At 59.2% G+C, this 13,921-nt stretch overlaps 1 protein-coding gene across 4 annotated transcripts in view; it reads right to left on the minus strand.

Moving 5' to 3' along the window:
• The window catches only part of TACC1 (transforming acidic coiled-coil containing protein 1), a 30,870-nt gene that overhangs the window by 3,816 nt on the left and 13,133 nt on the right, over positions 1-13,921 (minus strand). For 3 of the 4 annotated variants that reach the window (XM_085559132.1, XM_085559131.1, XM_021535887.3), the window contains 10 exons: positions 10,028-11,042; positions 8,957-8,992; positions 5,487-5,547; positions 5,099-5,297; positions 3,336-3,391; positions 1,555-1,677; positions 1,156-1,232; positions 678-721; positions 417-577; positions 75-181 (listed from right to left, as the gene is read on the minus strand). In XM_085559132.1, coding sequence (XP_085415258.1) covers positions 75-181; positions 417-577; positions 678-721; positions 1,156-1,232; positions 1,555-1,677; positions 3,336-3,391; positions 5,099-5,297; positions 5,487-5,547; positions 8,957-8,992; positions 10,028-10,890 — 1,727 coding nt within the window. In that variant the 5' untranslated portion in view covers positions 10,891-11,042. The remainder of the gene's footprint in view (positions 1-74; positions 182-416; positions 578-677; positions 722-1,155; positions 1,233-1,554; positions 1,678-3,335; positions 3,392-5,098; positions 5,298-5,486; positions 5,548-8,956; positions 8,993-10,027; positions 11,043-13,921) is intronic. The other variant, XM_021535888.3, reaches the window with a different exon arrangement.

The following is a 13,921-nucleotide window of genomic DNA, read 5'->3' on the forward strand; positions in this document are numbered from 1 at the left end:
AGCCTCTGGAAAGCAAATGAAGCTGCTTCCCTACAAGGTCTTGAAGCATCCAGCAATCTCATGCATAACCTTACTTGTCCAATTTTTCTTCTGCGTGGATTTTCAGGGCCTGATACCGCTGCTCTTCCTGTTTGACACGGGTTAGATAATCTTGAGCACATTTCTTCAGAGCTTCTTCATTCTGGAAAAGAAAGTACATCCATCTGCACTGGGACTGGGCACAAAGACATTGCTCTGACAGGATGATAGATACTGTTCTGAGTGTAAGAAAAAAGGTTTCAAAAAAACCCAACGTCTGCTTTATGCTGGAGCTCCTTATCCAGCTCAGCAGCACAGAAACGTGGGGTGTGACTGCCCAGGAACCCTATGTCCAGGGACCAGAGCTGCAGGGAGAAAGGGCAAACCAAGGTAAGGACCTTCTTAAATCCTTCCAGGACGCCCTTCAGGTTTTCATATCTCCTGAACAGATCTGACAGGGACCTCTCCACCGAGTTCAGGTCTGCCAGAGCCTGGTCCTTTTCCATTGTGAGCTGCTGCAGGTTCTTCTGAGATGTCATGTTTGTCCTCTGCTCATCCTCTGGGATGAAGAACAAACAACAAGAACACAGCGATTGAGTGGGGACAGCTGTGGCAGCCAGCTCCCTGCCCTGCACACCTGGCAGGTGACAGCACCTTACCTATCATCTGGGCAATGGTCTTTTCATACTCAGCCACGATTTTCCTGGAAGGAAGAGAAAAAACAAAGAGGTGAGAGGCAAATGATTTTGGGAACGGGCACCTCCAGCTGTGCTGGCAGCAGGCTGCCCCACAGGAGCCCCGCTGGCCCATGCCCTGTCACCACTGCAGCCCCACAGGAGCACGGTCACAGGGCCCAGAGGTTGGGGCTGCACCACAGATGTTGGAGCTGCACCACCCACCAGCGCTGCTTCAGACCAGAACCTGCCTGTGCCACTGGGGCTGGCACAGCTCACAGGACTGTTTCTGCAGCAAAGGAACAAGCAGGACGCAGCTGACACCAAGAGAACATTGACACAGCACCAGCACTAGGAGAAGTCTCTGCCAAGACACCCCAGCCTGGAGAGGCTGCCTGGGTCACCCCTCACGTCCCACTCAGCCTCCTGCCCGAGCAGAGCCCTGCAAGGGCACAGCTTGTACCTCATCTCCAGCACTTCTTGCCGGCTCTCCTCGTACTTCTTCTTCCACTCGTTGGCCTCGATCTCCTTGGTGATTATCTGGGGATAATCAGACACAGGACCCCTGAGATGTGCTCTGAGGGGCTTCCCCTCTCTGTCCCACGCAGAGGATCAGATCCCCCCTCCCACGCCGAGCAGAGCTGCCCCTGCTGCCCTGTGGTGAGGTCCGGAGAGGGACACCCCAGGGGACAGGGACAGGGCTGTCACCTCCGAGGGACACCCCAGGGGACAGGGACAGGACTGTCACATCTGAGGGACACCCCAGGGGACAGGGACAGGGCTGTCACCTCCAAGGGATGCCCCAGGGGACAGGGCTGTCACCTCCAAGGGACACCCCAGGGGACAGGGACAGGGCTGTTACCTCCTCTCTGATGAGTGTGAGCACGGCTGCCTTCTCACACTCGCTGAGGCAGATGCCAGCCAGGGGACTCTCGCTCCTGCTCTTGCTGGGGCACTTGTCCATGGAGCACAGCCCGGGATTGTCCTGGGGGAATTACCCAGCTGGGATGTTGGGGGGTTCTTTTCACCCACCTCCCATTTTATCAGCATTGGCTCACATACTGCATTTCCCTTTCTGCACACACAGATGTGCTCACATCCAACTTCCCTTATCCCGTGGCTGGTTTAAAAATATCCCCAGCTTGGAGGGTCTCTGCTGGCTGTGAGCCACAGGCCGGGGGGGGTCTGCAAGGGTCTGGGTTGTCTCCAGCCCCTCCCAGTCTGGTGAGGACAGCACTGCAGCTGACGTGCTCGAATGGCTGCTGGCAGCTGCAGGGACATTTCCAGGGCCAAATGTTCACCCAAATGTCCAAGGAAGCTGTGGGGGAAGCAGACTTCACCCCTCTGCAGAGCAGGGCTCCAAGGGACAGCCCTACTCATCGCTGCTGCTCCAGGTGTCCAGGAGAGCTCTGAAACAAGAGATGCTCACACAGAGATCCTGGTACCCTGCTGTTGCCATTTTGGGTGCCTCTACAAGGACTGGCTTGTTGTTCCCCATTGTTCACTGCCTTCCTTTCCCAAAGCCCAGCTCCTGTGCCCCACCTGTGCTACAGGGACAAACTGGGGGCAAGGCTGAGCCTCAGGTGCTGGCACTGCCTGCCCCTCCTTTCAGCAGCCAGACGAGTGACAGCCATGCAGCATCTCCCTGAGAACTGCCATAAATAGAGAAGTGCTGGGAGGCAGAAGGCAGCCTGCTCCTCACGGTTTGAAACAAGAGCACTGGAGCACTTCTCCCCACCCCTCTCCTCCCCCCGGCACTTCAGCTGCTCAGCTCAAGCTCCCCGAGCCCTTCAGAGCTCTCACAGCTCTGCTGTGGCCGTGGCTGCAGGTGGGAGCCACCCCCGGGGCAGGTTTGGGGCCACGAGGGGGTTCAGCCCGGTGTGCTTTCGGCAGCCTCCCGCAGCATCTCCCAGCAGCAGGGGTGCACCTGAGCAGGTAGCTGCAGGTACCTCGGGGTGCCAGCAGCCTGCCCCCAGGACCAGAGCCTGCCCAGGCTCGCTTTGCCCCACGTCCTTGTGGGGCTCAGCACAGTTAAATCTGCCTCAGAGAGGTCGGTTTTGCTGATGGTGCTAATCCACTGTCCTCTGCTCAGTGACCCGAGCCGCTTTGGCCAGGGGCTGCCAGGCTGGCACAGGGTGCCCCTGCAGCACAGGGGTTCTGGGGCTCCTCGGGGCTTGTCAGGGGTGTCCAGCACAGTGCTGCTGGCTGCCAGGGTCAGCGTGGCTGCAGAGCAGGGCTTTTGTACTCTTCCCCCACCTCTGCTGACAGTTGCCTTCCTGAGGGCTGAGGGTCCCCTGCAGAAGGCACCAGCACCAAGGGGCCCCCAGAGCCAGCCCTGGACGCCCCTCGTGAGACACAACCCGTGCTGGCAGCTGTCCCCTTCCCTCTCCTCTGCCCTCCCTGCCCTTCTGGCACCTTCCAGCACAGCAGCCCTGGCTCCGCAGAGCTCCTGCCCTGTGCCCAGCACCCCCCTGCCTCCCACAGCACAGCGCCCACCCAGGAGGGATCATCTCATCTCTGCCAGGCTCCTCCAGGCCTGCTGGGAAATCTCTGCTATTTTTATCAAGTCCCTGCGTGGGCTTGTCAAGAATTTTACCTCCCAAAGAAACTCATTTCAGAAAGGAAAAAGCGAGAGGCACTCACAGGGAAGATGCCAGGCCCTCCCTTTTCCATCTGCTTGCAGATCTCCTTTTCAAAACCTAAAGACAATGAAACACAACCTTTAATTGATTTGGAAACAGCACCCTGGGCACACGCAGATTTCCTGAGACATAGGAGGGTACCTCTGAGTCTCCCCATCCCCTGAGCTTCCCCTCCCAAAGGCATCTTTGCCTGCAGCTCTTGCCCTTGCTGGAATCATTCTGACTGGAAAAGCCCTCCAAGACCATGGAGTCCCCAGCACTGCCAAGGTCAGCATTAAACCCTGTCCCCAGGTGCCACAATGTGCACCCTGCCAGCCTTCCAGCACTCCTGCAGTGGAAACCAACACTCCCATCTGGTGGCAGTCCAGCCTGTGCCCATGTCCCCAGGGCTGCCACCCGTGCCTGAGACCACTGAGGCTGAGGGGGAGGAAGAGGCACAGGACATTCTGCACTTCAGCAGGGTGCTGGAACAGACCAGCTGCTCAGACCACCCCAGAGCACCAGCACAGCCCATGCCAGCCAGGTCCCTCACCCTCCAAAGGACCTGCCACATGGTAAACAACATCTCCCCCATCTGCAAGGCATGGGACATGCTGATCTGGGGGACACCCTGCCTCTCAGGAGGGACACCCCGAGCTGGGGGACACCCTGCCTCTCAGGAGGGACACCCCGAGCTGGGGGACACCCTGCCTCTCAGAAGGGACACCCTGCCTCTCAGGAGGGACACCCCGAGCTGGGGGCACAGTGCTGCCTCACGTAGCAAAGGGTAATTAATGGCTCACACTCACACAGACACGATTCATGTGTTAACCAGGCAGAGAGCAGTGTGTTTAGAGCTCAGCTTGGAGAGGAAGGAGGCAATGTAACACTGCAGACTTGCCACTGCTTCCCTCTGTTTATCCTGGTGCCAGCAGCTGCACCCACCGCTCCCACCCCATCGCTGCAGAGAGCACCGAGCCCGTGCACCTGCCCGGCCCTCGGAGACCAGCAGCAATAAATAAACCCTCCAGCCTCTCCCCTGACTGTCAGATTTTCCTCCCCTGAGGACAAAGGACCATTCTCCATGGGGCTGGCAACCCAGCACAGCCATCGGGAGAAATGATTAATGGCTTCCTGCAGAGGGGAGGCTGCAAACTCCCGTGGTGATTTCTCCTGCTTGCACCTAGGACTTGGCTATTGATTAAATGTCATGTTGCCTGGCTTTTAATTATTTTGTAATGGCTTGGTCAGAGAGGCTAATTACATGGGAAACAGACAGCAGAATTCCACCAGGAGCAATAATTGGGGTCTGTGTAGGCATTATTGAGATCTCCATCAGCCACAGCCCTTTGCCAAGTCCTGGCAGCTCTGCTCCAGGCACAGGCTCTAAGCAGGGACCCTGCAGCCCAGGAGGCAGGGTAGGATGCTCTGAATGCCGGACAATTGCTCCGCTCAGCAGTGAGCACTGGTGTCAGGGGGGCACTGGCAGGGAGCACCGCAGGGAGGGAACCTCCTGCCTGATCCAAATCCCACTGCAGCATCGTGGGGAGAGTGCTCTGTACCCAAAGTCTACATAAACACAGCCTGACCACTGTTTTCCATACTGGAAACAGTGCAGGAAAGCAATGGGAGGTTCCATCAGAACCTGCAGCAGCCTTTAGCCCTGTCAGTATATATAAACCCTGATGAGTCTGCAGCACCAATTCCTTGCCAGAGGCTGCAGAAACTCCCTGGGTGCAGCCACGGCGCATTCCCAGAGCTGAAGGCAAGCGGGATGTTCCTCACCTGCCTCTGGTCTGTGCTTTCCTGCGGACACGGGGACGTTGGAGCACTCAAAGTACTCCAGGTCATCTTCTGCCTCGGCCTTCTTCTCCAACCCCGCTGGTTTCTGTGTGGAGGTGGTGGAGGCCAACTTCTCCTCATCAGTGGCATGTCCATCCCGGTTTGTAATAGCTGGGATTTCTGAGATCAACACTCCTTCATCCTGCAGGGTCAAAGCACGCAGTTAAGCAAGACCTGCGGGGATCAGGCCACCAGGTGAGCTGCTGGAAAGCATGGAAGGCTTAAAATCCAGAGGCGAGCTGCTCCCAGCCGGCCTGAAGCTCTGCCAGCCCAGCTCTCCCCAGCATCACCCCAGCGCCAGCCGCAGCCCCAGGGACGAGAGCCCGCGTACCTGAGCGCCGACGTCCAGGGCCAGGGGCTGCGCCTCGTGCTGCTTCACCTTGCAGCCGCTCCTGCAGGAGAGAGGAGCAGCAGCTGAGGGGGGTTCAGGGCAGTGCAGGGGACGTGGGGTGCGTGCCAGACAGCCCAAGCAGGGGGAGGCAGCCCCAGCACCAGCACCCACCGCGTGCCAGCACCCCACTCACCAGTGAACGCCGGGGCAGAGCAAGTTCTGGGGGGAACAGAAGGAAGAGGCAAACAAAAGACACGACTAGACAGAAGTTGGGTTTGTCTGTGAGGTGTTTATTCCTGAGGAAGGTAAGGAGCAGAGGAAGGACTCAAGAGGCCAATGGCCAGAGAGGCACTGCCAAGGCGCCGGCACAGAAGGATCCCTCTCGCTGCGCCCCGCAGCGTGTCCAGTACAACGGCGCCCGAGGCTTCAGTGCATGTCCACTTTCTGCAGGAAGAACCACGTCCAGGCTGTCTCACGCCCTGCAGCTGGAATCTTATCTGGGACTTCCTCACAGCATCCTCATCTCCCAGGTGAGTCAGGCCCGCACGGCCAGGGCAAGGAGCTGTGCCTCGAACAAACGATCCGCCTGGCACAAACGCTGTCCCAAGGAGAAGGGCCCCTCGGGTGGGAAGTTTAGCCCAAGTAGGTCTTGCAGGTGGTCTCCTTGCCCTCCAGTGAAGAAGCTGTCCCTGGAACTCCAGCCCATGCTCCTGAAGACACCCATCCAGAGGCCATCAGCACAGGGCTGCAGGCACGGCCGCACCCCCACACACCGGGCATCAGCCCAGCCCACGGCAGCACGGGCACGGCCCCACTGGGAATGTGGGTGGGACAGCATGAGCTCTCCTCCTGCATCTCACTCCTCACACTCCACACTCGGGGATCTCCCAGCTCGTGGCCACGTCTGACCCCCAGGAGATACTGAGCTGGAACAGCTCGTGCGGCAGCCACTGTGGGGACCTGCGGAGGGATTCAGCTCCAGCCACGGCACTCCCCACGTGGGGACACAGGCAAAGGCTCCAGCAGGCCTGCAGCGAGCTGTTCCCAGTTCCATGGAACTGCCCCCACCCTGTGCTGCAGTGCAGCCCCCCCAGCCCACCGCACACATGCGCAGCAGAGCACAACGAGCGACGTGGGCGGCACACGGGGGTTCCTTGCACGCTGCCATGCACACCCGGGTCACGCTGAAGAATCGCTCGGGACTGGTTTTCTCCCCCGTGCCCTGCCACGAGCAAGTCAAACTTGTCATTTCTTCACCCTCCTCTTTTCTGCACCCTCTCCTGTGCCAGGGTTATCCCATCACCTGGCAGCTGGTTTGAGCTCCCCCCCAGCACCAAGATAACAGCTCTGGATTGCACAAAAACCTGCATGAGCTGAAGGTTTTCAGCACGTGTCCACCATCAGAAGATGCTGCAAGGCAGCATGCTGCAAGGACAAGCACAGGCATGTGCCTCCAGTGCAGCTCAGCTCAGCCCAGCTCAGCCCAGCTCAGCTCAGTCCAGCTCAGTTCAGCCCAACCCAGCTCAGTCCAGCTCAGCTCAGTCCAGCTCAGCTAAGCCCAGCCCAGCTCAGCCCAGCTCAGCTCAGCTCAGCTCAGCCCAGCCCAGTCCAGCTCAGCTCAGCCCAGCCCTGCTCAGTCCAGCCCAGCCCAGCCCAGCTCAGCTCAGCTCAGCTCAGCTCAGCTCAGCCCAGCCCTGCTCAGTCCAGCCCAGCCCAGCTCAGTCCAGTTCAGCTCAGCTCAGCCCAGCCCAGCTCAGCTCAGCCCAGCTCAGCTCAGTCCAGCTCAGCCCAGCCCAACCCAGCCCAGCTCAGCCCAGCTAAACTCAGCCCAGCATAGCTCAGTCCAGCTCAGCTCAGTCCAGCTCAGCACAGCTCAGCCCAACCCAGCCCAGCTCAGCCCAGCTCAGCTCAGTCCAGCTCAGCCCAGCTAAACTCAGCCCAGCATAGCTCAGTCCAGCTCAGCTCAGTCCAGCTCAGCTCAGCTCAGCTCAGCCCAGCCCAGCCCAGCTCAGCTCAGCTCAGCTCAGCTCAGCCCAGCCCAGCTCAGCCCAGCTCAGCTCAGCTCAGCTCAGCCCAGCCCAGTCCAGCTCAGCTCAGCCCAGCCCTGCTCAGTCCAGCCCAGCCCAGCCCAGCCCAGCTCAGCTCAGCTCAGCTCAGCCCAGCCCTGCTCAGTCCAGCCCAGCCCAGCTCAGTCCAGTTCAGCTCAGCTCAGCCCAGCCCAGCTCAGTCCAGCTCAGCTCAGCCCAGCTCAGCTCAGCCCAGCTCAGCTCAGTCCAGCTCAGCCCAGCTAAACTCAGCCCAGCATAGCTCAGTCCAGCTCAGCTCAGTCCAGCTCAGCCCAGCCCAGCCCAGCTCAGCTCAGCTCAGCCCAGCCCTGCTCAGTCCAGCCCAGCCCAGCTCAGTCCAGTTCAGCTCAGCTCAGCCCAGCCCAGCTCAGTCCAGCTCAGCTCAGCCCAGCTCAGCTCAGCCCAGCTCAGCTCAGTCCAGCTCAGCCCAGCTAAACTCAGCCCAGCATAGCTCAGTCCAGCTCAGCTCAGTCCAGCTCAGCCCAGCCCAGCCCAGCTCAGCTCAGCTCAGCTCAGCCCAGCCCAGCCCAGCCCAGCCCAGCTCAGCTCAGCCCAGCTCAGCCCAGCCCAGCCCAGCCCAGCCCAGCTCAGCCCAGCCCAGCCCAGCCCAGCCCAGCTCAGCCCAGCCCAGCTCAGCCCAGCCCAGCCCAGCCCAGCTCAGCTCAGCTCAGCCCAGCTCAGCCCAGCCCAGCCCAGCCCAGCCCAGCCCAGCCCAGCCCAGCCCAGCTCAGCTCAGCCCAGCTCAGCCCAGCCCAGCCCAGCCCAGCCCAGCTCAGCTCAGTCCAGCTCAGCCCAGCCCAGCCCAGCCCAGCCCAGCCCAGCTTGGTTCAGCCCAGCCCAGCCCAGCTCGGCCCAGCCCAGCTCGGCTCAGCCCAGCTCAGCTCAGCTCAGCCCAGCTCAGCCCAGCCCAGCCCAGCCCAGCCCAGCCCAGCCCAGCTCAGCTCAGCCCAGCTCAGCCCAGCCCAGCCCAGCCCAGCCCAGCTCAGCTCAGCCCAGCTCAGCCCAGCCCAGCCCAGCCCAGCCCAGCTCAGCTCAGTCCAGCTCAGCCCAGCCCAGCCCAGCCCAGCCCAGCCCAGCTTGGTTCAGCCCAGCCCAGCTCAGCCCAGCCCAGCCCAGCTCAACCCAGCTCAGCTCAGCCCAGCCCAGCCCAGCCCAGCTCAGCTCAGCCCAGCCCAGCCCAGCCCAGCTCAGCCCAGCCCAGCTCTCCTCCCTCACTCCCAGGCACTCTCCAGGCCAGGCCACCCTGGGGACCCCGCCAGGGGCTGCAGGACACAAACCAGAGGGCAGAGAGCACAGGTCAAAGGGCAGAAGGAGCCAGCATGCCATGGAGACGAGTGGGGCAGCACACACCCAGAGAGAGGACAAAAACAGCAAAGGAAAAGGAATACAGCAGAGAGTACTTACAACAGAAAACAGAGAAATTTCACTTGCTCAGTAGTCCTGATGCACCAAAGCACGGACAGGGAGAGAGACAGACAGATGGAGAGAAGAGTGTGTGAAAAGACCTGAAGAAGAGCGTGTGAAAAGACCTGGATGTTCACTCTGCTCTGAGAGGCTCGGTGAGCTGCCTAGCTCACTCGTGGGGAAGGCACACACACACACGGGACACCGATCGTGCCCTTGCTGCCACAGCAGCGGGGTGAGATCCAAACACAGGCCTCACTGCCAGGGCTGTGTTCTGCTGCATGTGCTGCCCCAAGGCCACCGAGAGCGAGCAGAGAACTCCCTGCTGCTTCCCCTCCCCATCGCCTCTGCTCACCCACAGCCACGCAAGGCAACACCAGCTCTTACACATTTTTTATCTACTCTCTGTAAAGTATTTCCTGGACACAAACATCCAACACAGCTTGATTTTTGTCTGCAACGTTTTCTCTTTCACTGTTAAAACCCACTATCTAATTTTCTCACTGGAGAATCCAACAGCAGAGTGAGAGTCTACCTGTCCAACCTGTTCTCTTTCTCTGACATAGAACAGAAACTCAGTGACAGCTCACAAAATGTCTCAACTACATTTGACCAACCACACTTGTATCCACCAGCTCCTGCACAAGTCCACCAAATACATCAGCTCCAGCCTCCCCTGAGGGTTTCCTCTGACACCACATCTACACCCTGACCCACCAACCGGACCCCCAAGGGGCTTCCAGAGAGGTGATCCTGCAAGGAGGTCCCAGTCCAGCCTTCCCTTGGGCTCAGGACACTGGCACTGCTCCAGAACCTGCCCCTCTCCTCCCACCAGGGCTGCTCACAGGCAGAGAGGACAGGTGGATAAAACTGAGCCACCAGCAGAACCTGAGGTGTACAGCAGGATCTAGGGCCCGCTCAGGAGGCACCAGGGCAGGAGCACCACCATCATCACCACCTTTTTCACCACCTCCAACACCGCCACCATCACCTCCTCCGGCAGCAGCGCAGCTCTGCCTGCCGCGGGGAGCGCGGGGGCTGCAGCCCCGGCTCTGACACACTGGCACTCACGTTATCAGGCGTGACTTGGGCTGCCGGGGGGAGTCTCTGCCTTTCAGGGCATCGTCCTGCATCTCCAGCGTCTGAGATTCGAGGATTTCATTGAGGCTGTTATCTGCAGTGGAGCAAGAGTCAGCGTCGGTGCTGGCAAGTGTCTTGGTGGGCTTGAATGGATCCATGGAGTCAAAGTGATTGGGGTCAAACTGGTAAGAGCCCTTGGGGAGAACCGGTGAATTCTGCAGCGCTGAGCTGCCACTGAGAGAGTTGAGGCCGGGGCTGTCCCAGCCCGTGGGACCCAGCTGGGAGGAGCCCCGGGGTGGGGGCAGCTCCGTGGGACCCCTCTCCACATCCTCAGCTGCTTTCTTGGGGGACTCTCTGTGCCTCTTCGGTGTCAGCTTGCTGGCTGGGATCCTGCTGCCTCTCCTGGGTGAAGCTGGCTTGGCCTCCACACTCTCTCTAGCCTCGGTACAATCAGTCCCAAGTTTGGGGACCTGCCCTGGAGCCTCCAGAGCGGGGTCCCCTCCCAGCTTGGGATGGGGAAGGCGTTGTGGGGCTGCTGGGGCAGAGCTCTGCAGCTGGCAGGCCCCTGCCACAAAGGCGTTCACACTCTTGCCATGCTGCTCAGGGTCTAGCTGGTAGGATGCCTGGGTCTCTTCTGTGGCTCCATCTGTGCTCCTCCCCAGAGAAGGTGTTTTCCCTTTCCCGAGCTGCTCCTGGCCCAGGGCATCAGCCCTCGTCTCCAGCAGCCCCGTGCCAGTGTCCCCTCCTGGCATGGCCCGCTCCCAGGTGGCTGTGCCTGCATGGGGCAGGGGGGCTGCCTCCACAGCAGCGTGAGCAGGGTCAGCCTTGCAGCCCAGCCCGGCCAAGGGCTGCATCAGGGGCAAGTTGTTTGGCTCAGTTTCCCCTTTAGCATCCAAACTGGCTTTAGGGGCTCCAATCTCTGCTTGAGCCTCATCTTTGGGGTGCTTCCCAGGCGAGCTGTCCCAGTGGGTTTCCCCTACCAGCAGGTCACCATGGCCACCTGGCTCTGCAAAGATAAAAGGAGATGGTTAAACCCTGACCAGCAGTGCACTCCTTTGCAGAGGGCTTTCTGTTTCCTCCTCACAGCTGCTCCAGGGTCGGATTTTATGGGGGATTCACTGACTCACAACTCAGCTTCCCTCCTGCCAGGTGACAGGGAGCCACTGCCCACTTGGGCAGAGAGCTAAAAATCAGTGAGAAGAGTTCAGGGACGCACAACATGAGACAGCAGCACAAAATGTGAACCAGCAGGCCCCAGGGAGAAGGGGAATGGGAAGGTGTGCTCAGTGAAGGAGCAGAAACAGGCTGCAGGAGAGATCTGGGGGTCACCCAGCGCTGGGGCTGCAGGGCTGGATGTGCACCAGGCAGCAGAAGCTGCCCCACACAAGCTGCCTCTCCATCTGCAGAAATCCTGCTGCAGTCACACCAGGCTCTCCACACCGCTGTCAGCATCTTCCAGTGACAAATCCTGATCCATGACTTAATCACCATTACTCCAATCCTTTCCCCTCAATCCTTTTACTGTTTAATCTTTTCTTTGACATCAAGGGATGGAGAAGATCCTTTATCTACTGTGGCACCCTGAAAGCTGCAGCCACCAAGCACCCAGAGCCAGGCTTGTGGTGCAGGTGTGCCAAGGCACAAGAGGAAAACATCTCCGGTTTCTCCTGCAACCTCAACCAGGGACAATCGCACAGACTCCCAGGAGAAGGCAAGACAGGATGCTGGGATGCCCAGCACCCATCAGGGAGCACGTGGTCTCTGCAGCCCTCACAAGCACCTTTCTGGGGAGATACAGTCAGCCAGGTCCTCCAAGAGCAGAACAGAACCAATGCTCTCCCAAGGACCAAACTGGTTTGAAAACCTGGCTGGGAAGAGCAGCCTGGGTGATGAAGAGCTTGTGCCAGGGAAATCTGCCCCTGCCTGCCCCTGCCCCAGCCCTGCCCTGGAACAGAGGTGACAACTGCAGAGGGGAGTCACCTCCAGCATCCCCCCGTTTGGCAGCGGGACACCAACACATGCTCCCACAGACCCATCCCTGAGCAGCCAGGAGAGGTTTTTCCTACCACCAGGCATTTGCAACCAGCTCATGTGTGCTGGTAACAGAGCAAGTCACGGGCTGGCAGAGGAACAGGGAATCAGGCAAATATCTGGACCCAGGACTAATCCAGGACATGGAGCCAACAATCCTGACTCAGTGGATGGCTCAGGGTTAGCATAATTGATCCCCAGGATGCTAAAAGACATGAAAGTGAATCATGAGGGTTTGTGTCCTCTCTGAGACTGCAAAAACGCTTCCTCTGACTGCAAAAAAAAGCTCCCTCCAAGTAGACGTTGCCTTGATGCCCCAGAAAATGCATCAGTAAACACAAATCCAGTGGATGAGTACTTGGAGTGCAGCCAGGAAACAGTCTAAGGCAGCGCCTGGCAGGCCTTCCCATCATTAGGAACCAGGAAAACCTCCTTAACAGACCCCAAAGAAAACTTTATTGCACTTGCTGTGCTGCTCAGCTGTTTGAAACCTTCCTGAGACAGCCCTGAATAGAAGAACAGACTTCAAAGCCAGGGCAAAAGGACTATTTAAGTGCATTTTGCGTTCCCAGCGGAAGGTTTGGCAGCCGCTGTTCTCACAGACATGAGCCCATCCTGGTTTCTAACCCAAGCAATGAGTAATTACTTCTTGAATAACAAGCAGCCAGCACACAAAATGCCTCTCCATGCTGTGCTGTCTACAGGGTGGGGAGGAAAGGAGCATTGTGCGTGTGGCCATAGCTCAGAATCCTTTTCCTACAAAAAATCAGAAGCACCTACCCAAGTTCTCCAGTTTTGTGATTCCCTCATTTTCTGCACCCAGGAGTGCTCAGCTACTCAGCCCTTCCCACAGCCAGTCTGACAGCTAAGGAACTGGGAGATACTGGGAGGCAGGAGACGCAGGCCAAGGGCAGCTCAGGTGGTTTTGGAAATCTTTTGCAGCAGAAATGTCCCTCCTGCAAGCTCAGGGGGGGGTTTCCCCTAGTTCCTCCCTCTCTACATTTCTTTTGCCTCCAGTGCAGAGTGACAGGAGCTTGTTCTTGTGGGAACGATTACACAGGATGCAGAAAGTGGCCCAAAGGGCCTCGGGGTGCACAGAAGAGCCAAGCTCTCTGCCTGAAGCCCTGCAGCTGCCCAGCCCCGTCTGTCCCACACGAGCCGCCCCAAGCCCGGCACCTGCCTGCAGCTCTCCTGGCTGCTGGGAGCGCTCCGCAGCCCCAGCCCCGGGCAGGCACGCTGTGAGCAGCCGTGCTGGCTCCGCACGCACTCCTTCCTCGTGCCTCCTGCCAGGGAAACCAGCGTGTCCCCCACTCCTGCAGCTGTCCCCCAGCCCTCTCGCTGCCCAGACCCTCCTTCTGGGCCACACCTGTGCTGAACACCCCAGGAGAAGGCGGGCTGGCCGCGGACCCACGCGGCTCTGCCCCTCAGACCAGCCGGGCATCCCAGCAGATTCCTCCCTGCAGCATCCCGGGAAGGCGACCCTGAGGTTCCCGTTCCACCCCGGCACCCTGCAGCGGGGGATGGTTTAGTCCCAGCAGGAACACGGGCACTGTCGGAGCTCGCACAGGGACTGCAGCATCCGTCCCAAACACACCCAGCACAGGGCACGCTGCATCTCACCCACACCCCTGGCTCTGGCTGTGCTCAGGCTGCAAACCTGCTCCACATCCAGGTGAGTACCTGGAGGGGATGCTACAAAGTGAAAACAGAGATTTTTTACTTTCCAAAGAAAAACAGACAGGACAGTCTGGCACCACAGTAATAGACATGTTGTGCCTCTGCATTATAATTGCTTTGCTCGTCTACCTCGGGCTGAAATCAAACACAAACACTGACTTAAACAGCTTTCCAATG

This window comes from Lonchura striata, chromosome 22 (assembly GCF_050655825.1).
Source record: "Lonchura striata isolate lonStrDom1 chromosome 22, ASM5065582v1, whole genome shotgun sequence".
In the NCBI taxonomy this organism is placed as follows: Eukaryota; Metazoa; Chordata; class Aves; order Passeriformes; family Estrildidae; genus Lonchura; species Lonchura striata.